This window comes from Dermacentor variabilis, chromosome 10 (genome assembly GCF_050947875.1).
Source record: "Dermacentor variabilis isolate Ectoservices chromosome 10, ASM5094787v1, whole genome shotgun sequence".
In the NCBI taxonomy this organism is placed as follows: domain Eukaryota; kingdom Metazoa; phylum Arthropoda; class Arachnida; order Ixodida; family Ixodidae; genus Dermacentor; species Dermacentor variabilis.
The window spans coordinates 8,123,639-8,146,862 of NC_134577.1; the positions used below are offsets into that span (position 1 = coordinate 8,123,639).

Genomic DNA, 23,224 nt, shown 5'->3' on the forward strand with positions numbered 1-23,224 from the left:
GCGGATGACATTAAGACGTTTGCAGGGACATGGCCACAATTAGTACATGACCGGGGTAGTTGGAGAAGTATGGGAGAGGCCTTTGCCCTGCAGTGGGCGTAACTAGGCTGATGATGATGATGATGGTGATGATGATGACTTTCCTTTTCTGGCACGCCGAAAAGCAGCTACTACAACAAGACGACAAGCGGATTTGACATCGTACCTACCCATGGCCAGCTAACATGCCCACTTATGAGCGTTGTTGCTCTTCTTTCAGTTAGAGGCAACTATGCATTATCAAATTTCTCGAGTACACAATGAACATAACAGGATACGCTTTTGTGTTCACCAGCATATCTCCTGTTATTCGCAATGCAATCAGTGGTCACCGCCCTCATGCGACACGTTCGCAAAATGTCCTTGCGTACGAAAGCTTTCTTCGTTCGAGTAGCGCTTTGCAAACTAGAACAAAAGAATAACTGACAGGACACACTCTGTTCGACTCTCTAGTAGTAGACGAGACCAGGTTTAGTTTCCGTAAACCTGGGCGCTTTTACTGAAAGGCGGTGTACAGTACGCCCTGATACGAGATGTGGCTTTTCGGGTGCTAGTAATGTAAATGTCAACGAGTGAGGTATTTTCAACAGCTTCCGTTGCGAAGCACTTAAAAATGGTGTAGTCCTTCGGATCGCTTTGCTAGACGCGATTTTTTCCACATTCTATAAGCTTTCGTGGTTGAGTTTCCCTCGTGATAGCAAAGGGCCTCAGCTGCTTTCGCGACGTGTATTGTAACAGAGTGCTCTGTTTTTTCTCGACGCCGAATCTTAGCGGTGATAATTACGTTGCACTCGCTTCACTAGCGTGACTGCACGCTACTCATCGTTCTTGAGGAGTTCTTATTGCGAACGATTTTTTTTCATGGTAGCAGTCGCTTCCTGCGCTAACACCGTGATTGCGTACGCTACAATAAACTGGATTTTGTTCGCTCCAAGTTTCCCATCAATTTTCGTACTTTTCTGACTGAAATGTCAAGTCATTTACGTCATGCCACACGCAGTGCACAAGCTTTCCTTACCTTTTTACGTTTTGTTCTCTCTCTCTCTCCTGTACTGCGCAAAACCGAGCTTCGACGACAGACTCATTATTGCAGTGATTCTGCAGTGATGATGAAAGTAGTATTACTGAGCTTTCAAGCGTTGTGGAATAATAGCGTGTCGACTAACAAACGTATAAACGTGGGACAAAAATAGCTATGCCCTTCTACTTCTGTGCGTATTAGCTGAAATCCTCAATATTTTCATATTAACAAGGCCAGCTAAGCACTTCTCTTAAGCACGAAAAAAAAATAAAGATAAACTAAGGAGTGGGGTACACGGAAAATTAGTCTTGGGCATAAAATCCTGCAAGAAGGTTTGTAATGCCGCGGCAGCGTCCATTATTTCGACGCCGTCGTAGAGTGCGCATAGAGTCGGAGAAACAAACAGCATAAAAAGGCAGACATTGGTGGAGTTGGCGAGAGATAAGGCTCGGAGTGTTCTCGAGATGATAGTCTTTGGGCGACGGTAAGAAGGTTTACGAAGGCATCGATCTTGGGTCAACTTTCCGTCCGTCCCTCACGAAGTGCGCGGCTGGTCTTGTGTCGAAAGGAAGGACTTATGCCGGCCGGACGCTGGAAGCCGGTTTCCCAAGCGCAGGTGGCGGCTGCGTCGGCAGAGTACTCCGGCTCACGAGCGCGTGCAGCGTGGCCAAAGCTGCGGGTCGAGTGCTGAGGCAGCGACAAAGCGAGTGCGAGTAGCCAGTCCTTTGTTCTCGCACTCGTCATGGGCAATGGGTAAATTTTTGGCGTGCATGTATTCGCACGCTCTATGTACTTCTTGTGTGTGCAACCGAAAGCTTGCACTGGGCTAGGCAAGATGATTGCTTTTCAATCTCGAGGGAGAATGAAAATGCATCGAGGTTAACCAGATGGTAAATTCTCAGTTTGCTACCCTGCCCTGAAGCGGGGGAAATAATGGTTGAAAAAAAAAACAATAGAGAGAGGAACCGGAAGGACGTTCCAATTGAAATCGTTCACACAATCCTGCGGATCGCAAGAAGTGTAGTAGCGCTTGCACGGCCTTTGATGCGATGTTATGTGCCGTCGGCTCTGTAGAACTCATCCTTCCGACAGAGGCCGGTCGTCCAATTGTTTGAGCATGGCGGATAGTGACTGTACTCTGCACTGCGGGTGATGGTGCAGAGCATGACGTTTCCTCGCCGCCGCAGTGGCCACAGGCTCCAGTGTCGGCTATCTGTATGCGGAACGCGTAGGCATTGGTGAACACGACGCCCAAACATTGCCTACTCAGAAGGGTCGGTTCTCTTTGTAGAAGTCTTGATGGAAATGGAAGGCTTAAGGTAGGATCCAGGGAATAGGGTACGCGTGAAGTATGATTCATTCATTGAGTGACAAAATTCAGCCTGTCGGGTGCGATGTATGTCTGACGTCTTGGTCTTGAATGTAAGTGTTGCGATGTTTGCATGAATTGTACATATCTTTTTTTCTGGTGCTGTTAAGTCGAACTGCAACATGCAATGTCAAATCAAGCTATCCGCAGAAAAGCTGCGCGGTGACCGTGCATGCAATGGTTTTTTTGTCCCGTCCCGGCGTCTTCTGGCAAGTAAAATAAAAAGCAGAGGAGCTTGTGAATTTCCTTAAATCACGACCTATATAAGGAATGCGCTGCTTGTGTTACTTTCGTGCCACTCTGTGGCCAAGGCGAACGCAGATTTTAGTGCTGTGGATGAAGATTGGTTTTATTTAAATGTGACGGTTGCGTATTACATTCATGTTAACTATAGAAAGGCGTACAGAAAGCGCTTCACCTGAATGTGCCACACGGCTGTTAGCGAACTCGCATTAACGTGGCCGGTGCACTGTACGAGGCGAAAGAAATTGAGAATATGACTGCGTAAGCGAGTGAGAGTGTATGGGAAAGACGGGGACACCTCCGCTGTTCCGTTTTTCTCTTCTACGACCTCGTTTGTGTTACGCCCCTTTTCAAGTACGGGTTAGTGCCAACGCGCCCAATTCGTTATTGTTTTGTTCGACAGTTTGTTCCGTTCATGTATTCCTTGCTCCACTATTAGGCCCCCACATTGGTACTAAGTGCTATTAACACACACACGCACAAACACACACACACACAAAGAGAAGACGGAAGGGCAGGGAGGTTAACCAAAGTCTCGCCTGGTTGGCTACCGTGCACGTGGGGAAGGGGAAACGGGGAAGAAAGTTAAGAAGGAAAAAGGAGAGAAGGAGAATCATGCGCGCACTCGCAGCTGAAAGTTCCTATCACGCATATGTTCGTTCGTGATGAATGTTCACTGATAGGAGCTCTTCCACTGTCTTCATAAAAGCACGTTAGCACTTTGGTGGCCTTGTGCGTACTAGGTCTTCGGCCAGTGTCCCAGAATCTCAGCTTCGGAGAACGGTCTGTCGTTTAAGTGGCTGCGACTCATACGCGGAACATCTCATTGAGAGCGTTTGACGTAGTAGCAACTGCTACGAACTGGTGGACGTCTGATTTTCCCTTTGTGATCTCATTGAGAGGTGTACATTGGACAGTGACACAGAATGTCTTCTACGGTCTCATCCCGTCCGAAAGAGTTGCATGCGGCGCTGTTGGCCATTCCGATTAGGCATAAATAAGCGTTCGTAAATGATACTCCCAGCCATGCGAGGGCACACTAAAGTTGCTTCACGACGCGAAAATCCGGGAGGAAGGCGTAGTAGCAAGTCAGGGTCCAGTCACTGTAATATAGAGTTCGCAAAATCCGTTGAATCCCATCGAAGTGTAATGCTACGTGCAAGTGAGTCAAGTTGCCACGACGCATGGGTTCGCGTAAACGGTATTGGTGCGCGCTGATGTTGTTGGTGAGCCGAACGTGCAGTTTCTTCTGCCCTGTCGTTGCCGGAAATTCCGCAGTATCTCGGCAGCAACTAAAATATGTCATGGCCGAGGCTTGCGACATAAAACGGACGAAATAAAAGTACTTTATTTTCCATAATGCTTACACTAAAATGCACGTGAGGTGTTGTGGAAAAATTGATTGATTGATTGATTGATTGATTGATTGATTGATTGATTGATTGATTGATTGATTGATTGATTGATTGATTGATTGATTGATTGATTGCGACGCCTTTAACCGAACTACCCGCCTTCAACTGCGTGCAATTGTTGAGCCGAAGTACCTCATCTTTTCGCCGTGTCCAGCTGGCCGATCTGCCTGGGGGCCACGTATTTCGATTGCGGCGCGTTATGTGCCCCTTCCGAAAGCGCTTACGGACGAGAGAGTGCCGATTATGCGCGCTGCGGAAACTTGCGCAGCCCCCCCCCCCCCTCCTCCTCGGCGGGGAGGAAGGGGGGGGGGGGTGCGTAAGAGCCTTCGCTATGCCCCGCGCGACCCATTTGTCGTTGCGTAGTTATTTCTGCGTGCTGCGCGGGTGGTCGGATTATGCATTCAGGCGCTGCGCGCGCGCTTCGATTGCGTCGAAGCGAACAGCCTCCGGGCGGGCGCTCATTAATTACGACGTCTGGGCAGTGGCGCGCTTAGGCCGCTGGACACACCAGGGGTGCCGGAGACATTTGCGAAATGCTGCCGGCCGAACGACGACGATGAACAGTGAAATATGGATGAGGCCTCGAAAGGAGGAGCTCCCTTGACACGCCCTATGGTTTTGGTCCGCGATCTTCGTGTTGAGAGCCTGGTCAATGGGGAAGGAGTTTGGGCGGAAATTTTCTTTCCCCGTGGCAGGCTTATCTGTAAGTTCAGTCTTGGTCAAGGTCACATGTGCCCTTCACGAACATAGTAAAAGTCTTCGTAAAAAACAAAAATGTGAGACGTAATATTCATCCTAAAAAAGGGCCGGAGACGCAGTTCATCGAGCATCACGCACACAAATGCACAGATTGGGGAGTGATGTGTACACGCAAGTGCGTCGTTGAGATATCTGCCACATATGTCGTGGTGCGTGTGGGGGACGGAATATGACATAAAACACATCTAGGAGATGGAACGAGGAAAACGATAACTGCATAAGCGTCGAGGACCTAAGCGAGATCGTTTGGACCTCGTGTCTCGACTTCAAGAGTTGAGAGAATTCTCATATGTTGGTATGTACTCAACAGAGTGAAGTCGATTTGAGCCGCTTCTTCATGTTAGCGATCAGTTTTCAGGTTCACGTAAACCCAAGTGGTGCTAGTTATTTCGAAGGAGCGCTTTTGCAGGCCGGGTCAGTCTCTCCGTGAAGTGTGAATCTTCTAACTTGCTAAGCAGCTGAAGGCGAAGTTTGAGCCGACATCGAAAATGCCCCACATGCGTTCGAATAAGAAAAGCCGGAAAAAAAGCTTAAGACGTTCCTCTCTCAGCGCTGCTCCAATGTGGTGTCGAATATATAGTGAACTGACAACCCTCGCAATATACTGGGGACGGTTAGCAGAATAGTCATAGCTTTAATGCTTTCGCCACGATTTGCTTAGCAATCGAAGCGTCGATCTACACGTGTAACGTCGCAAAAGCGCGCGGGTTTTGAGTGCGTTCAAAGAAGATTTATATCATCTCACCGTATGAACAGCCCCATGTGTTCTTCATACTGAAGCGATTATCGTCACCTTTCTCCCCATCCTCCTGTAAAATCGTCGTTCCTAACTGTATATTTTGCATAAGTTCTCGCTACAAACGCTGTTTATTGTTATTTCACCTCTTGTCGCAGATTATATATATATATATATATATATATATATATATATATATATATATATATATATATATATATATATATATATATATATATACCGGCCTAAAATAACGTTCCATTTAGCCGAAACTGTGTTGTCATTATTTCAATCGTGGTCTACCGAATTTCATGTAAGTGCTGTTAATTCGTGCCTGCTAACCCCGGTATTTCATTTACGTAAATTTGTGGTGCAAACACTGCTGACTTGAAGCATTTGCAAATGCAAGCCGGAATCGTTTCGCAGAAGGGGAGGAAATAGCTTTCGTGAGAACGCATCCATTGGTAAGCGTTAATAACGTACCGCAACAGCCGCAGCAGCAAGGGTGATCTTCGTCGCAGTGCCTATTAACGGGAGAAAATCGAAAGAGGCGCTTGCATCGACGTATCCGAAGGCGGATGCGCTTCGATCACCACGCTAGTGCTCGTAGACTGCTGTCGACAGCCATGCGCATGCGGCATTTCTGGTGTAGGGACATGTTCGTATCGGTCCCGTTATCTCATTGTAAATTCAAAGACGACGGCCGGTGGTGTGCGCATGACGCGGTGTTATTACTCCCGTTCTTCTTATGTGGAGGACGGCAGAGTCGTTAACGGATTATTTGTATAATACACCAGGTAAGAGCATTCTGCACCGGTGCACCTTTCTGCTGAGCGTTACCCTAGGTTTACCTGTGCTATTGCCATTTAAAGGAGTCTTTATTCATACTACCTCTTGAAGACTATTTAAGTGCAGCGACAGACATTACACGAAGGAACAGGACAAGACGCTTGTTCATTCGTGTACTGTTTATTGTTGCGCTTAAGAAGTTTTCAATATGCAAGTCAACTAACTAGCCGGATTGACCATCTTGTGGCACTATATTCATGCTGCAGAGTGGTTATATGGTAAACACTAATATTTAGTGCACATGGAGACTTTCGAGTGCTGTGAAAGTTGACAAGTTCTTTGAAGTTTTCAGCTATTCAGGCAATTGACTTCACTGTCTGGATAGTTATGAATAAGTTTTGGTAATTGTATATGGCTCTAGTTTAGCTCCGTTTTAACGAAAAAAGGGCGCGAGAAAGTCGTAGACGAGAAAGGGAAAAAGCAACAAAGCACCGGCGTTTCTCTCATTCTCGTGTACGTCTTTTTCGCGCACTTTTTCGTTAAGATGGAACCACACCAACTCGCCCAGCTCTCAGTTTTGATAAATCTGCTCTCATTTTGTCCGCTACGGAATGTTATACGGCGAAGCTGTGGCGCGGAGCCTGAGTGTGCCTGTCTTTTTCTGGTGCAGGTTGCCTGTCCATACTCGAGCACGTCGCCGAGCCGCCGTTGGTGTCCAACTGCTCGGCGGCCGTTCTCCGCTGTCGCCTGGACACCGCGGGTCCCAACATTGAAGTCTGGTGGACGTTTCACGGCGAGAACGCCTCCAAGCTTCCGAACGTTGTCCTCGAGCCGCCGCCCAGCCGCGAAGCCAGGGCGGCCTCGTCCGTCGCGCCCTCGGCCACGACCCCGCCAGCGATCGCAGTGACATTGGGCACAACAACCGCGCCATCTAATGCAACAGCAGCGTTGGGGCACAACTCGACTTTGGCACACAACTCCGCGTCGTCGTCTAACGAGACTGTGAGCGGGACCGAACCGCCGCCTTCGCCAACGACGCCCGGTGGCGACGTTTTCTCGGGGGAAGACGCCGAGAACGTCACAACCGCGTCGCCGCAGTCAACGGCAACTTTGCCGAGTGCCAGCGGCGAAGCGGCGTCGTCCGAGGTCGAGTCTTCCTCTTCTAGCGAGCATCGGGACGAAGAGGAGGAACAGTCTGCCGTGTGGACGCTGCGGCTGAACTGCCCGACGCTCGAACACGCCGGCAGTTACGCCTGCTACGCGCTATCGCGGAACGCCAGCGAGTTCATCTACAAGAAGGAAGCGTCCCTTGACGTATACGGTAAGTGTTGCATTTTTTCATGTATTAGAAGTGATAGCGGTGGGCTAAGAGCCCATCCACATGTCCCCAAAAGGTGACACTTTGCACTGCCGAGAGAGTGAAACTGTCTATGTACGGGACAGTCTTTTCCTGCAACCTGGATTGGTTTGTATTGACACTAAAGGTCATCATTTAAATTCGCAACGGTATTTTTCTTGCATTCCCTTCTTTTTTTTTTTTTTCAGGGCTGGGCAGTCTGCTTGCTTTTACCAATGTTAATGTACTGTCGCCGTCAGTATGATCTGGGAAACTGAGTAGCGCTAAAACGACAAGTACAGACATAAGAACGACAGAAAACTGCGCTATTTGGCCTCTGTTTTGTTCTAGCGCTATTTATTTTCTCAGTATGACAGACCAATTAGCCCGAATTAATGTCTTTGTATTAGCTGCAACGCACAAGTCATAGCCGTAGCGCTCTTGGGGTTCGCCCGAATAAAAATAAGTGTTCATAAAATATTGGCTATTTCAGCAATGGGAGCATATCAATCCGGGCTCTTTCCGTCGCCGTCTTTCTTCTGACGCGAAGCAATAACGCAGCAAACCGCAGAGAAGAACCGATGCGCCATGACAAAGCACGCCGCGCTAACCGCGGGTAGACGGGCTCCTCAGAGGGCGAGTGTGTTAACGACTCGCGACATAGGCACACCGCATCCAACGGCGGAAGGATTGATACGCATTACTAGAATGGCATTGGGCTTCGTTGAACTGCCTTGTGAGACGCCGAATGATACTTGGTAGACGGATGAATTGTGCTCGCTAACGGACGTGCACACTGTAATTGGAAGTCCCTTTATACACGCAAGCGCATCATGATAAATACTAGCCTTTGCTAAATTTAATTGAAGCCAGTGAAGAGGGACACCGCCAAAAGCTTTAAAAGTCATGATAAATTGCATCAAATTGTAAGCCAATGTCTATTGATGTACGCGGCGAGCTGCGTTGCGCACCAGTATCATCACTAACGGAAGCTGTGCTGGTGCTTAAATACCGTGATGTTCTAGCTAATTTATAACTTGAGAGTGTGCTATATTCTCGAAATGCTTGCGTATGATATTAGTCCAGCGGCTCAGAGGTGGAAAATGGCCTCAGACATAATGTGTCTTTATCAATATACATCGTTCCTCTTGTCCGGCGTGTTCACAGTGATCGCGAAGAAAGACCGGAAAAGTGAATGGTTATGTTGAGCGATATATTCTTCTGTATTTTGTTGATAAACCAAATGGAATCAGATCAAAATTTATTTACGACGGAAAATAAAGGACAATTCCAACCAACAAGTACTTCTAGGAAAGAAGTGTCGAAAAAAGGCCTGCATCTCGGTAAGAGCTGCTCGGCAGGGCGGAACACAATGAAAAGCGCAGACGTGATTTTTTACTTACTTGGCAACGTAATAGGCCTTATTTGTGAGAGAACCAACATTTTCTGTTAAGTTCACTTATAAGTCTGTTGCCTTTCTTTGTGCTGCTGCGCGGTACCATATCGAATCACTTGCGCCCGTTCGCCCAGCTACCGCATTATTGCCCTCAAATTCAGATTCAGACGTTCAGATGGCGGAGAAAGTCGGCTTCTTCGCGGCGCCCGTCGGTCCCGGAAACACGAGCACCTGTGTGCACACTCTGTGGGTTAGCTAGGAGGGTCGTGTGTACTCTTCGCCAAATTCTGATTGCAGCGCGTTCGTAGCACTCGAGGTGATCGTCTCCGCCTCGTTCGTCTGCCTCACCAGGAAGCTCGGCGCGGACGCAGAAGGGAGCGAGGCGTAAGTTAGCGGGCGCCTCACCAGGTGCCCCTTTCGACGTCCCGTGGAACAGCTCCCTCGGGGATCGTTCCCCGCGCCGCTCGGTCCACGCTGCGGCCGGCACTCCCGCCCGGACTGCAGCCCCGCGCACACCCGCTCTTTCTCGGCCTGTCGGGCCGCCTAGGTGTGTTTATATGCGCAGACGGGTCATTCCTGGCCGGGCGCGTGGTGCGGCCTATTTATGGCCGCCGCACGCGCCTTCGCGGCCGTCACGTAAATCTCGTCCGTGGACGCGTGCACACTCCGCTACACAGCAACCGCGCAGCGTTGCGCTATGCCGAGGTGCTTGTTTGTGGCGCGTAGCACAATTTAGTGCCGCATATCGGCGCTGCGGCACAGTTGACACCATTAGTGGCGCACAGAGTTCCCGTAGTGAAATGCGTATGCGCGTCGACTGACAAATGTGTCGTTTCTAGTTCATCAGTGTGGTACTTGAGAAGCGGCTTACCCTCGAAGCCGAGGAGAAAATGTGAGTACCTTTCCGAGTCCGGGCGCCATTAAGGATGTCTACAGGTTCACTCCGTTACCGTTTGCCGAGCGATACGTGGCCACGGAAGTAACGTTCTCAGCGCGGCTCGCAGACGGAAGTTTCTTCTTGATCTACGCGAAGCAGCGAATCGGACACCGCGGTAAAACAAGGAACATCGTCAGTACACCTAACTGAAAGTGAAGCGAAAAACCTTCGTTCTCAATTTCTGACGACACGGTGGCGGGTGCACGCAATGTTTCGACGCGGGCTGGCTGTCGCCGAGCCTCGATTCCAGGACGCGGCGCCGTTGTAGCGAAGATGGCGAGGCCGCCCTCGTGCGCCACGCGCGCCTTCACACCGGCTGCGCTTCGCCGCCGGTGGCCCCGCACCGTTTCTTGGGGAAGCGCTTAACGAGAGTCGGCGATGCGAGAACTTCGTCTGGGTCGTGTTTCGTTGCATGGCCGCCATTTTGTGAAGCGCAGTTACTTACGGCATCCGCCTGGTGGTCGTTCGTCTCCTGTTTCGCTTATTGTGCGGTGAATAAAGAGGAAAGCCTTGGCGGCCAATCAGGGGTCCGAGGGGTCCGTCAGAAGCGATATGCTTTATCCTCCGGAATCTCGGCAAGGACGGGAACTGACACACGCATAGAAAATAAGGCAAGGTTAGCGACGTGAGTGATGCAATGAGGTGAAAAATTACACTGCCTGGACTCCTCGGGCGCAGTATATAATGTGTACAGCATCACGTGTTTTAGGTCTGTCCGTAATGGAAATTCCGCTACATTGTGCGCATTATTATTTCAAGTCTTTCGTCTTACAGCATTTTGTTTAATCCGACTTCTTCCGCACGCACTATAGATTTGCATTAAGATTGGTATAAAATTTCTGTCAAGCGGCATCACTTGGTGGTGGGCGCTGTTGGTAGATCGACACCCTCTTTTATCTGTCATTCCTCGTACTCCTCATCCACATATTATTCTAACGTCTCATTGATTTCTGTCTTTCTTTATCTATCGATGACGACCTCGCCATCGTGCCATGTTTTCGCATGCTGTTTTTCTTCGACTTTAACACATTAGCGATGCACGTAAGGAGATGCTTTCCGTTTAGACTGACTCACTTCTAGTTTTCCCACTCTAGTATTACCATACTTGAAGGTTTCGCCTTACCGAAGTTCTTTGATTAGACAATAAACAAAGTTAACTTTTATGTGACCAAATCTTTTCCTTTTCCTTAGATCTTTTCCTTAATCTGGGATAGCTTTACTTGTGTGCCTTTCTGTGTCGTTTGTGCGCACAACGTATACCCATCTTTAAGAGCGCCGTTTCGTTCTTTGGTTACCAAAGTGATTCGGGCCTGGCTCGTGGGCGCAGAGACGAACCTGCCATGGTGAATGCAGCCAAGCGGCGTGCCGTCGTTCCAGGCTGCTTCTTCCCGACGTCTGGCGTCTCGGTTCCTCCCCACCTCTCGCCCCGTCCGGCTAGTTCCCCAAAAGCCGAACGCAAAGTTGTGCGCAACGCCATCTGGCGGTGACTAACGAAGGCGCCTGTTGAAAAATGGGCGATCCGGTTCATTCGCGGGTTTCACGACAGCGGCGCCCTTTTGTTTCGCTGTTGAGATTTTTTTTTTATTTGGTACTTTTTTCCCTGGCATCGTATGTTCCTGCGTGGGATTCCCCTATTTCTGAAGGTCTCTGTTCGTGTCTTGCGCCAATCTATTAAGAACAGACGGGTAGTTATCTCTCCACCCTCCCTTTCTCTCTCTCCCTCTGTCTTTTCATTTTCTCTGCTCGTGACATTTCGTTCCCGTTCGTTTATTTTTATCGTCTCGTCTTCGCTCTCTGCCATCACACATGATTTCGTTTGTTTCCTGTTCTTCATACGTAAAAGAAGAACGCGCTGTTTTCGTGTTTTCGCGCTTCTGCAGCGCTGTTGCAGGGAGAAACTGAGGAAAGACCGAACGCCTGTGCTGCGATTGAGCAAGAGCGCCGCGAATGTAGTATGCCTTGTGTGCGTCTGGACGTCTATGTGTTTTTCGCGGCCCGGCAGAGGCGAGATAGGACACGTGTTACGCCGTGGCATTTACGGCTCCATTTTTCAATACATATGCGTTGCTCGACGAAATAAGGCAATAGTGATAGGAAATCAAAGGGAAGAAATGAGAAGCTCGCGATTTCGTAGTTCTTTCCGCTCCAATGGTTCATGCAAGTTTTCTACTGGTGCACCTGTGCTAAGTCATTTTGCCCCTTTTCTCTTTTTTTACTTTGGATACATGACTGTCGTGAAGCCTCCCCTACTTTTTATTTATTTGTTATTTTTCATTTCTTTTTTCAGATTAAGTTATGCCAAAGTTTGGCGGAGTTGGATTGCTTCAGTATGAGATGAGACATGACAATCGTAGGTTCCACTAGGGTTGGGTATAGGCTTTACATATCGCGTATTTTATGTTTCGATTTCTTTCTTCTTTTTATGTTTATTTTTATTTTTACTGAATTTTTTTTCTTAGCTCATTGAGGGCTACCCTTCGCGCCTCAACTGATAACATCTTGGAGGACGCAAACATGGTGCTCCATTGCTCACCTCTTAGTTCACAGTTGAAAAATTGAAACGTTTGAGCTCGACTTGGTGCCTACCGTGTTGGCTCCATTGGCTGTCTAAGCCGTTTCTGTCGACGGATAGCCTCAAATTTTCATTTACGTTAGTGAAGCCTTCTTTCCTTCCAAATTCGTCGTCGTTACTTCCTTTTTCATAAACGAAATAAAACACAGTACTGTGTGTGATCGTGAATGGCGCTATAGATCTGTGCATTCGTCTGAGAAAAGAAAGCCTCGCGTCACGTAAATGGGCATAAAAGTTAAACGCACTGCCGCGTTTCTACAGCGAAGCTCTTAAGGGCTACTTTCCGCACTATCGTGTCCGCGTGTAGAAAAAAAGTTCCGAAGATAATGCAATGCCGGGCCGACCCGCAGCGTTCGACATTAAGGGGGCCCACATGCACAGCTTCGCTGGTCAACCTCCTTCACAGGGGCACTCAGTTTTCTTTTTTCGGTCGGCGAACTTTTTCTGGCTCTGAACTCATTCACTGCGTAAGCAGCACGCTTTCGCAACAGCGGACACCGCTGTCTTCTCATGGACAACTTGTCCTTTACAATGCGTACATTGTCGTCTTAGTCCGCTACGGTACTGAATGCTGTGGCCTCCGAAATACATGGCCAGGTGTAAAAACAGGTGTAACACCCGTGCTACACCTGCTTCACTGACGGTAGCCGCTGAGAGGCACTTTCAGCACAGGTATTCTTAGTGCGATGTGAGAAAACTGCAGAAAAGGGATTGGGTGCGAAAAAGCGCAAGGCAGGAGGACCGGGCCTATCCAGAAACAAATAGCTGAGGCGAGCGGAGAATGAATCTGGCTTGTGGAGGAAAGACGGTTTATTATATGCCAAAAGTTTAGTTGTCGGTGCATGAGTTGGGGTCGGACATGTAAAAATGGTAGCTAGCCCATGCCGTCGTCCGACTCATCCACGCTGGGAACGTTGCTGAAGTAAAGAACAGATTCTCATCGAGAGCGAAGAGTACTGCGTTTATTTACAATATCTACATGAGGAGTAATTGATGTGCATATGCCTCTAAACGAGAACTTTGTTTGTTAGATGATGGAAGCCCCACCTATCTGCGAGGAACAGCGTATAGTAGCTGCCTTGACCGTAGCTTTGTTTCGCGCTCCTTTGACAGAAAGGTTCAATGGTTCTCGGACTTGGAAACGCGGGCAAGTGACCACATCCCAGCTTAGCTCACGATTGAGGGGCTGACTAGCTCCAAGTTTTCCGGAGCCGTCCAATGCACCGACTGGCCGAAATTTAAATAAATCATGAAAGAATGTTGTCCGGACGACATACGATCCAGCCTAGGGGACGCAATAAAAGGTACCTTACAGGTTGCCACACATTCGATTTTGAAAAGCTCCGCACGCACCGAATGCGACATCGAGTTAGAGAAACTTCGGTCAATTAGCCGCCGTGCGGAACGAAGATATAGACGCACAAATTACATTCATGATTTGGGATTGGCCAGACGCACACAAAAGAAAATACAGCGTCCTATGAAGAAGCTGGCTTCGCAACGATGGATGTCTTTCTGCGAGTCTCTGGATCCCCGAAAGCGTTTGCCTCTTGTATCGACAACTGTTCGTGACCTCCGTGCAACCCCTCGACAGAGCCACCCATTTATTTCCTTGGCTCTTTACCCACAATACAAAGAGATTGAAGTCTTTTAGAAACGATGGAACCCAGCCTTTAAGACGCAAGCACCAGGAGAGAAGTAGACAGACACACGTGTGTCTGTCTACTTCTCTCCTGGTGCTTGCGTCTTAAAGGCTGGGTTCCATCTTTTCTAAAGGTATGTACCAACAGGCCCAGCAACAGACTGTTCATTGAAGTCGCAGAATCCTTTTGTTGGAGGATTACCGGTGAAGCAAGCTCCACTGGAACGCAGGCTCCCGACCACTTACCATTCTCACGTGATCCTTGTATGGAGTGCCCTTTTTCTCTGGACGAACTAGAGGCTGCGCTTGCTTTATGGAGGCGTTCTTCAGCGCCAGGACCAGATGGCATTGCATACCGCGCTCTGTGTAACCTTGGTGAACGGGCTCGAGAGGCACTCCTGCTCCTGTACAACGACTCGTGGCGGACTGGCACAGTTCCCCAAGAATGGAAGACAAGTCGCCTCATTCCGCTTCTCAGAGCTGGCAAGTCAGCTTTGGACATTGCGTCATACCGTCCGATTGCGTTTGCTAGTTGTGTAGAAAAAGTAATGGAACGGATGGTTCTAACGCACCTGGAGTGGTACCTAGAGCACTACGAAATTTATCCAGACACTTTGACAGGATTCAGGCGCGGCCGTTCATCTATAGACAACGTTGTCGACTTGCTAACGTAGGTCGAATTCCAGAAGGCCTGTAAACGCTTGTCTGCTGCCTTGTTTCTAGACGTTAAAAGGGGCTTACGATATCGTTACCCGTGAAGCCACCCTTAAAGCGTTAGAAGCTATAGGACTTGGTGGCAAGATGTATCTCTTGGTTCGTAGGTACCTACAGAGGCGATCATTCTGCGTGCTCACCGTGGATCGCCCGACACTCCAGTATTACAGTAGCCGCGGAGTCCCTCAAGCTGGAGTACTAAGACCAACGCTCTTTAATATAGCCCTTATTGGACTACTCGAGGACCTGTCAAGCACCGTTCGACTCTCTATTTGCGCCGACGACATCTGTATCTGGACGTTGGGGGGGACTCGGCTTCAGCTTTGCGTTCGGCTTCATAAGGCAGCCTCATCGACATCATGCTACCTTCGTGAACAAGGTCTGGAGGTGACGTGGGAAAGGTGTACAGTGGTGGCGTTTACCCGGAAGCCAATGTCTGCATACGCCATATCAATCAACGGACAAGTGATATCGTCCAGGAGAAGTCACAGGTTGTTGGGTTTTGTGATTGACATAGACTTGTCCTGGATTCCTCACTCGAAGCAAGTGAAAAGGCGACTGATTGCTATATCCCATCTGTTCAGATTTCTTGCAGAAAAGATATGGGGGTGTCCACATATTCCATGTTACAGCTCTACAGGGTGTTCCTTGTTGGGTTCCTCCGATACAGCCTACCTATAATATCCAATTTGTAGTATGCTGTAATACTTTAATATCCAATGTACGCAAAACCAATTTACGTGCAGTTCAGAGCATTCAAGCCCAAGCTCTGAAGATATGCCTTGGATTACCACGCACTGCGTCAGTAGCTGAAACTATTGCCATTGCTCAAGATTATTCAATCACGACGCACAACTCCGTCGAGACAATGCGTGCACATGTCAGGCACATTTCGCGGACCCGTTTCCACCACCTCGCCGCACTCACCGTGGAAAGATTCCGCGCGTCATTTAGCACAACTGTCAGTGCATATCGTGCCTCGCTTACATCGGAGTACACACCTGCGGCAAGGTCGGTGTCTTCTCCATGGTGTTTGTGTCGTCCTGAAGTACACCTCAAAATTCCAGGACTTCAGAAAAAGTCAGATCTACCACCGCTTGCACTAAAGCAATTGAACTTACTCCTGTTGTACGATAAATGCAGTAGCAACGTCCACGGCTGCGGGACTCCCGGCTCGGCGCAGTGCACTTCAATTTATTGACACAGAGAGTCCTGGTACGTGGGCCGTGCTTTCCGACTCGAGACCGGCTTTGCACAGCACGCAGTCAATTCTCATACGTCGAGCTCACGAACAGCTAACATACGCAATCATCAAACTTCATCACGACGTCGAAAAGGACCACGAAATTATTTTCCATTGGCTACCTGGCCATTGCCGAATCATTGGAAATGATCAAGCAGACAAAGCTGCTCGAGTCACATCAAGAACAACACAGCGTTCCCATTCACGAAGGCGTACACTACTTTGATTGGAATGACCGATAGTGCTGCATGCGACGTGTGCGGCGTGGAAGAGAACATCGAACATTTATTTTGTCATTGTCATCGATTTCAGTCGGAAAGAGAAACATTATCTATCGCATTGCGATGACTGGGCCATCGGCCGCTCTCTGTGCAGGTGCTACTTGAAGACCATCCCTATCGCTCGACGGCCCAGAAAGCTATGAAGGCATTTTTGTCTTTATTGAAGGCGACTGGCCTATGGGAACATCTTTGACTCGCTCAGGCCCTCCGCGTGCGTGCGCGAGCTCACCGCGGCTTTCCTTCCCCTTCCCTCCCTCTCTCTCTCTATCTTATCTTTCTATTCCCTTTTTCCCGTCCCCCAGAGTAGAGTAGCCAACCAGACGCACTTCTGGTTAACATTCATTTCCTCCTCCTCCTCCTCTTACATGAGGAGTAGGGAACGTTACGTCTCAACAGTCTGATATGACTGCATTGTACACTCTTAAGCAAAACTACACTCTTTGGGTCGTATCTTGCCACACAGCAATAATCGCCACCTGTCTTGTTCGCTGTTCCTTTATTTAACGCTGCGATCCCGGTACTTCCAAGTCACGAACGGCATGCGCGTTATCAGCATGAGAGAGCATTCTCGACAGGAAAGTAGCGGGCGCAGCATTTTCAAGAAACAAAACGCAAGCAAGGCAGATGACGATTATTGTTGTTTGGCAAGATACGACCCAAAGGGGTGTAATTTGTTTAAGAGCAGCACACTTGAGGAGCCGAAAAAATGCGCTTTCACCCCCTTTGTCCTCTCTAGATCCCTAGACCAGGGAAGCTGCTGTGCAACTTTTGCCCAATCGGAGCGTCCAAAGTTGTCGCAGGCGTTGCTTTTGAGGGCAAGGGTGCGCACAAGCACTCCAGCACCTTTGTTCACTGAACACACAGAAAGGAGGGGAGCTTCGTAGACAGGGGTTGTCACGCTTTACCCAAACTGGCGTGTCTTGGTTCCAGGGATGGTTCCGCCATTAGCGGGTTGGTCTGTCGGACGGCCTTGGCGGCTAGCAGTGGTCCTGAGGACGTTGCGTAGGACGCCCCTTTTCCAGGAGTTCCTTGCTCCCAGCGTCGGGGTGGGTGGCCGAGCGACATCCAGTCAATCACGTGCTTTTCAAAACGTGTCTCGCCATGGTGTCGCCACTGGTCCGTCCGATGAGACGTATTGTTAGCATCACGAAGCGATTTGTCCCAGTAGGGCAGGAGAGGCTGGAAAGTCACTTTCCAACGCTGGCCGATCGGAACGTCGGCCGGAATAATTGGGAGAATTGTAGAAAAGGAAAGGAAGAATGTAGAGATAAAGAGAAGGTAAGGACGTGACGTCATCAGAGTAACACGTATGCTTGCTCACAGTTTAGCCATAAATAGATTCATAGGTTAGGCTAGTTGGTGTGGCATCATGTGCAGTGTAGTGCGAACGTTTGCCTCTATTCGGGGACCATTTTTTAGTTTTTTTTTGCCTCTTACCTTGATATGACAACGAACAATTAAAGAGAACCGAAAGGGCATAGAAGGGCTACCAGGCGTGTTGCGAATTGAGAAGAACGCTGTCATCAATGGCGCTGCTCGCCTACTGTTTTGTTATTCTACCATTTATTTATTTATTTATTTATTTGTTTGTTTATTTTACCTTGTTATCTCGTAAGCAATGAGGGGATTCTCTTCCCCGTTGCCTTTCTCAGCGAGCACAATCAGGTCTGTGAGTCGTGAAGACAGCGACATGTCAACACCGTTTCCTCTTTAAAGGTTAAGTGAATCGATTATCCCCGGGGTGCCTACACGCGGCGCTCTTTCCGCCACGGCCGTCAGTCGCCGCGTTTGAAGCGTCATTCGTTCTTTTTTGTTTCTTCTCGACCGTTTTATCGATGACGCCGTGCCTGCATGTTCACGTTTTCTGCGGCATAGTCGCATTGTTCTCTCGCGACTCTTGTTTTCTCTGCGTCGTTCTCCCCGGAGCTGGCGACCCGTCGTCGTCCCGTGGCGCCTCAGTCAGGTCACGTCTCAAAGCGCGCGCAGAGGTGTTCAAGAAGCTGCCGCTCCACCGCTCCTCAATTTCTACTGGCGTTTTCGGCCTCCGTTTCCTTCCCGACCCGCGGCCGCACTTCCCCCGCTGGTATAACCACCCGCGGCGGCGCAACGGGACAAGCCAAAGATGCGTGCGTACTTATATGTACTGGCGCATTTGCCCCGAGGAAATTGGCTTTCGCCCGTCTTTGCATAATGGAATTTTAAACAGACTGCACACACATGCTGGCTTGCACGATCAGTCTCCGTATTTGTCGCTGCCCTTTCTCTACTTTCCTCACTCGTTTCTTTATTTTCTTTTGTTTTTTTATTCCAGTCGTCGGCTAAGCGTCTGTTCGCAGTGTGGTCACTGTCTCGCTAAAAGTGTGCAGCGGTATAGATGCTGGCGTGCAGGATGGTTAATATGGCGAGCTTTCAAAGCCGTACGCGCATATTTTTGCGGCCCGATGGTGTACATGAAATGCGGGAGGACGCCATAGTGTAGACTACCCTAGGTTGCTTAACGATATAGGAAATGACCAGTGCACGAACGTTTCCGTGTTTTGCCTTCGTCCAAATGAGGCCGCCAACGCATAGTGTCGCGACACTGTTCTGGCACTAGAGCCACCGAGCTGTTTCTGCAGCGGCGTGCTTCGCACCGTTTTTTGGCGTCATTTCACAGGCTGACGGTTTTCGGTCAGGATGCAAGCCATTCCTAGTGGGCTGTGTTTATGTATTGAAGCATAAACGCAAGTACTGCGCTGGTATCTCAGCGCATCTGGCCTACTGCTGCTGAACCCTTAGTCGTATATTTCATTCCCGCATGGGGCTGCCGCATTTCAATATCAGCTCAAGGCAAAATCGCCAGCTTACGTTCGTTCAGCTGTACGGTAAAAGTACTAATGCGGAAAACGCTATAGCTGCCAAATGTTTGGTTAATTAGGCCACGCCAACTTACAGCATGCACTAACTCGCGAAAGCTTTGGCGCCCGATGGCACTGATTGTGCTTTTAGTGCGTTTTCAGTTATTCCATTGATTAGTAGCGTTCTCGACTGATCGTCTCAGAGCGCTATGGTTCTGCGACTTATTTTGTGTAAGGTACTTTTAAAGCTGTATTGCAGTGATAATTCTGTCACGTGGCATTTATTTGAGACAAGTCATTCTAGAAGTGAAACATAGTTGCTGTCTTGCATGATCTTTTGAGCACTGTTGAATATACAATATTAGGCAAGACTGATCAAAATATATCATCAGACTCTTTCTTTTTTTTCGTGCAGCTAGCGCTGCGGTATCGCTCGATACAGAGAGAGAGAGAGAGAGAGAGTGAGATAATTATACTTGTGTGCTATGGAGCGCGCGACTGGGGCATATATGTGTATTTAAGCGCGGCATAGATATGTGCATAAATAAAAACGTGGATGCCTTCCTCTCGTGGAAATTGCAGCAGTGGCTTGCTTAGCGAACTCGTCGTCTTTGAGCCAATAGCTGTAACTGTCTGATTTGTTCGTAGCTTGGCAGCTCTTTGTATCCTCTCGCATCACGCATCTAGCGAGCGCTGTGCCAGGGAAACCCCTTGCAGTAAGAGTGTTATGTCCCTAACGACAAGTGAAGGTTTTGTCATCAACATCGAGTCGCCCTCTTTCCGGCGCAGAGCCGTAACAGGTGCTGAATTTTCGCTGAAGATCAGGCCTGCTGTCCAGGGGTCGAGTGCTCTGCCATTTACCTCACCAGGTGCAATGGCGCGTATCAGGCTCCGCTACATACCGCAAAAGTACACAGGAAGGCCACAGAGACCAATAGCCACCGCCGTAGCTCAATTTATGAAGCACTGTTTAAGCACCGCAGACTTTTCCGATTCGGTCCGCGCCGGCACATTGCTTTATATTATATACTCTGATTCACATTAACGCACTTCTGATTGTAAATCCACGGGAACATACGATCAAAGTAATTCAGCACATCCGTGTTTTATTCGGTTTTCGCAGAGTGTAGGCCCTCTTTTTCATCAGGAGCATCAAGAACTGTTTTCGCAGGGTGCGAGTTTCTAATATTTCTAACGGTGGCCGAGAGGGAGTTTCATGCTCGCGATCAACTTTAAAACACAAGCGACGTGAACTCGTCCAAGTCCTTTTCCTTCCCGCCTATATTCCTGCTTCCCGAGTTGACAACCTTGCTGCATACTTCGGAACTGAAGCGTGACGTTGCCTTTCGCCCTGCCCGATCTTCGTTCCGTTCTCCGTATACCTCCTCCTTTTTTGTTTGCGTCAAAGGGCGGACTCTGAAAACTTCCCGCCCCCTATGCAGCCTTTGCTTTCTCTTTCCTCCTCATTTCATGCGTGTCCTGTGAAGCTCACCTTTCAGTTTGAGCAGTCGTTAGTTCATCTTTATTTGCGTTTCCTGCTCGTATCGAGGGCCACTCGCAGTTCTATTCGCTCTCGCTGGGCGTTTCCGCTTCCTTCTAATATCGGTGAGCCCAGTGAAGTGTTCAGAAGCCTAGGCAGCACCGCAGGCGTAATTTTGACTGCCACTCATGCTGGAAACGATACGTCGCGAGAGCTGAAAAAAAAAAAAAAAAGAGCGGCCATCTTTCACCCGAACTTCAACATTCTCACTTATTTTCTTCGATTTCTTTTAAGGTTTCCCTCAAAATATCTTCCTCACGGATCTTGCGAATTCCTCATCAGTTCCCTACCGGTCTGTACGCTGTGTATCGTCACTCGTATGCCATCCCAGCGCTCTGCTCGGCCCCTACTGCTCTAATATGTGCCGCGTTGGCCTATGCGCTCGCAATTATTCCTTTTGTCTGAGGCTTATTTGCTTTCGGCGAAGGAGTGTGCATACGGTGCTTTTACAAGTGTTACGTGCGTAAATTTTTTTTTAGATTCTTCGAAATAAACTGTGGAAGTGATACAGAAAGAGGAGAGAGGAAGAACCAGACTGCACTGACTTGTTTTGCTATACTCTAGGAAAAGTTTGCGCCCTTTGGGATTTATCTTGCCCCACAACAATAATTGCATTCTTTATTGCGCGCTTTTCCTTTCTTTAGCGATGCGTACCAGGTACTTACTTACTCCCAGGTAACGAACGGCACGCAGGTTATTAACGTGCCATAGCATTCTCGACAGGAAAATAGCGAGCGCAAAGTTTCCTAGAAAGCAAACGCAAGCAAGGCAGATAACCATTATTGTTGTGGGACAACATAAATCCCAAAGGGCGCAAACATTTTTAATAGTGTACCGCGAAAAGTTGAAGCGAGCAGAAAGGGGGAAAAAAAGAAAAGAAATGGAAAATGATAAATTGCGAATGCGAGTTATTTGCCAATTTATATGCGGCTTCACAGGTGGGAGAACCGCCTCCGATAGGGCATGCGTAAAGCTTCTGCGTCCGTGGGTTATCTATTCTCGGAAATAAAGTTAAACTTAAAAAAATAAAGCGAAAGGTGCTGCATGTAAAACATAAGTAGCAGCTTCTGCAAGACCGGCACAAACCTTTTATGTCGTCCCATACCGCCAACTAAGTCACTATAATCGCATTAGTCTTTATTTATATAAACGATTTCTTCCGGAGGTTAACTCAACAAAGATGTGTGTTTATGTACAGAAGGTTGCGAATATCCAGGCGTTTTTCGAGGGCTTCTTCGAAAGCCAATATCTGAAGCGTCGTGTCACGCGATGATATCTGTGGGCCCCTGTTTTCGCCGAAAGATCTACAAGATTTATCACTATCGGCACTACGATCGTGAAAGGTTTCAGACATGGCTGAATGTCCTCAGGAGGGCACTTTATCGGCGATATATATGTATCGATGCACAAATGAACAACGGAGTGGGTGCATTGTTGTAATAAGGTTGCGGTGCCAAGGTGGCGCACACCATGGACACTCACAGGTAAACACAAAACTAACACGTGTCAGTGTCTCTGTGTTTCACCTTAGCAGCGCAGCCATACACCATAGACATGTCTCCCCATCCAGCGCCGCCGTCGACGCACTTATGAACTGCATCGGCTCGAGATTAGGAGGGCGTCGACTGGCGGTCATTGTGAACCGTCGCCTATGGCTTCGTTGGTCAACTGTACCCACCCTTTTACGTTTTATTTTCGCGTGTAATATATATATATATATATATATATATATATATATATATATATATATATATATATATATATATATATATATATATATATATATATATATATATATATATATATATATATATATATATATATATATATAGTGAGGGTCACGTCTGCCACCCCTCTCTCTCCTCTTTGCGTAAGATACGGCTGCAGTGGACAGCATCGACGAGCACTGTCACAGATAGCTAAGGGTCGATGCGAACTGCTGTCTGTGTTTTCGACGAAAGCTTAAGCTAATGCCAAGCACTTGGTAGCTAAGAATAAAATTGGGACTACGCTCTTTTGTAATTCGACCTTATCTTTATCATGCCTAGCGTTTCATTCAGTGAGTGCAAGACGGGTATAAAATCGGGGAGTTTCTCCCTGGAAGCCCTGCATAGCTGTCTTTGCAGAGATGGTGATGAAGCTCTTGATAACGCAGCTTGCGCAAATGGGGCATCTAATAGTAGAGATGGTCGGCCGTTCTGCGCCAGATTCATTAGTAAGTGAATAAAGCAGTGGCACGTGTTCCGGATTTGTTTTGCACGGAATTTTCTTCTGCAGTTATTTACAAGGCTGACTTGGACAATGACAGGTACTTTTTTTTTCTTGTTCTTGATGTTCGTTACTTAATGTGCGAAG

General features: G+C 48.4%; 1 protein-coding gene across 1 annotated transcript in view; it reads left to right on the forward strand.

Annotated features, from left to right (window-relative positions):
* The window catches only part of Ptp69D (Protein tyrosine phosphatase 69D), a 156,232-nt gene that overhangs the window by 46,403 nt on the left and 86,605 nt on the right, over window positions 1-23,224 (forward strand). Inside the window, exon 5 of the mRNA XM_075671544.1 lies at window positions 7,042-7,692. Coding sequence (XP_075527659.1) covers window positions 7,042-7,692 — 651 coding nt within the window. The remainder of the gene's footprint in view (window positions 1-7,041; window positions 7,693-23,224) is intronic.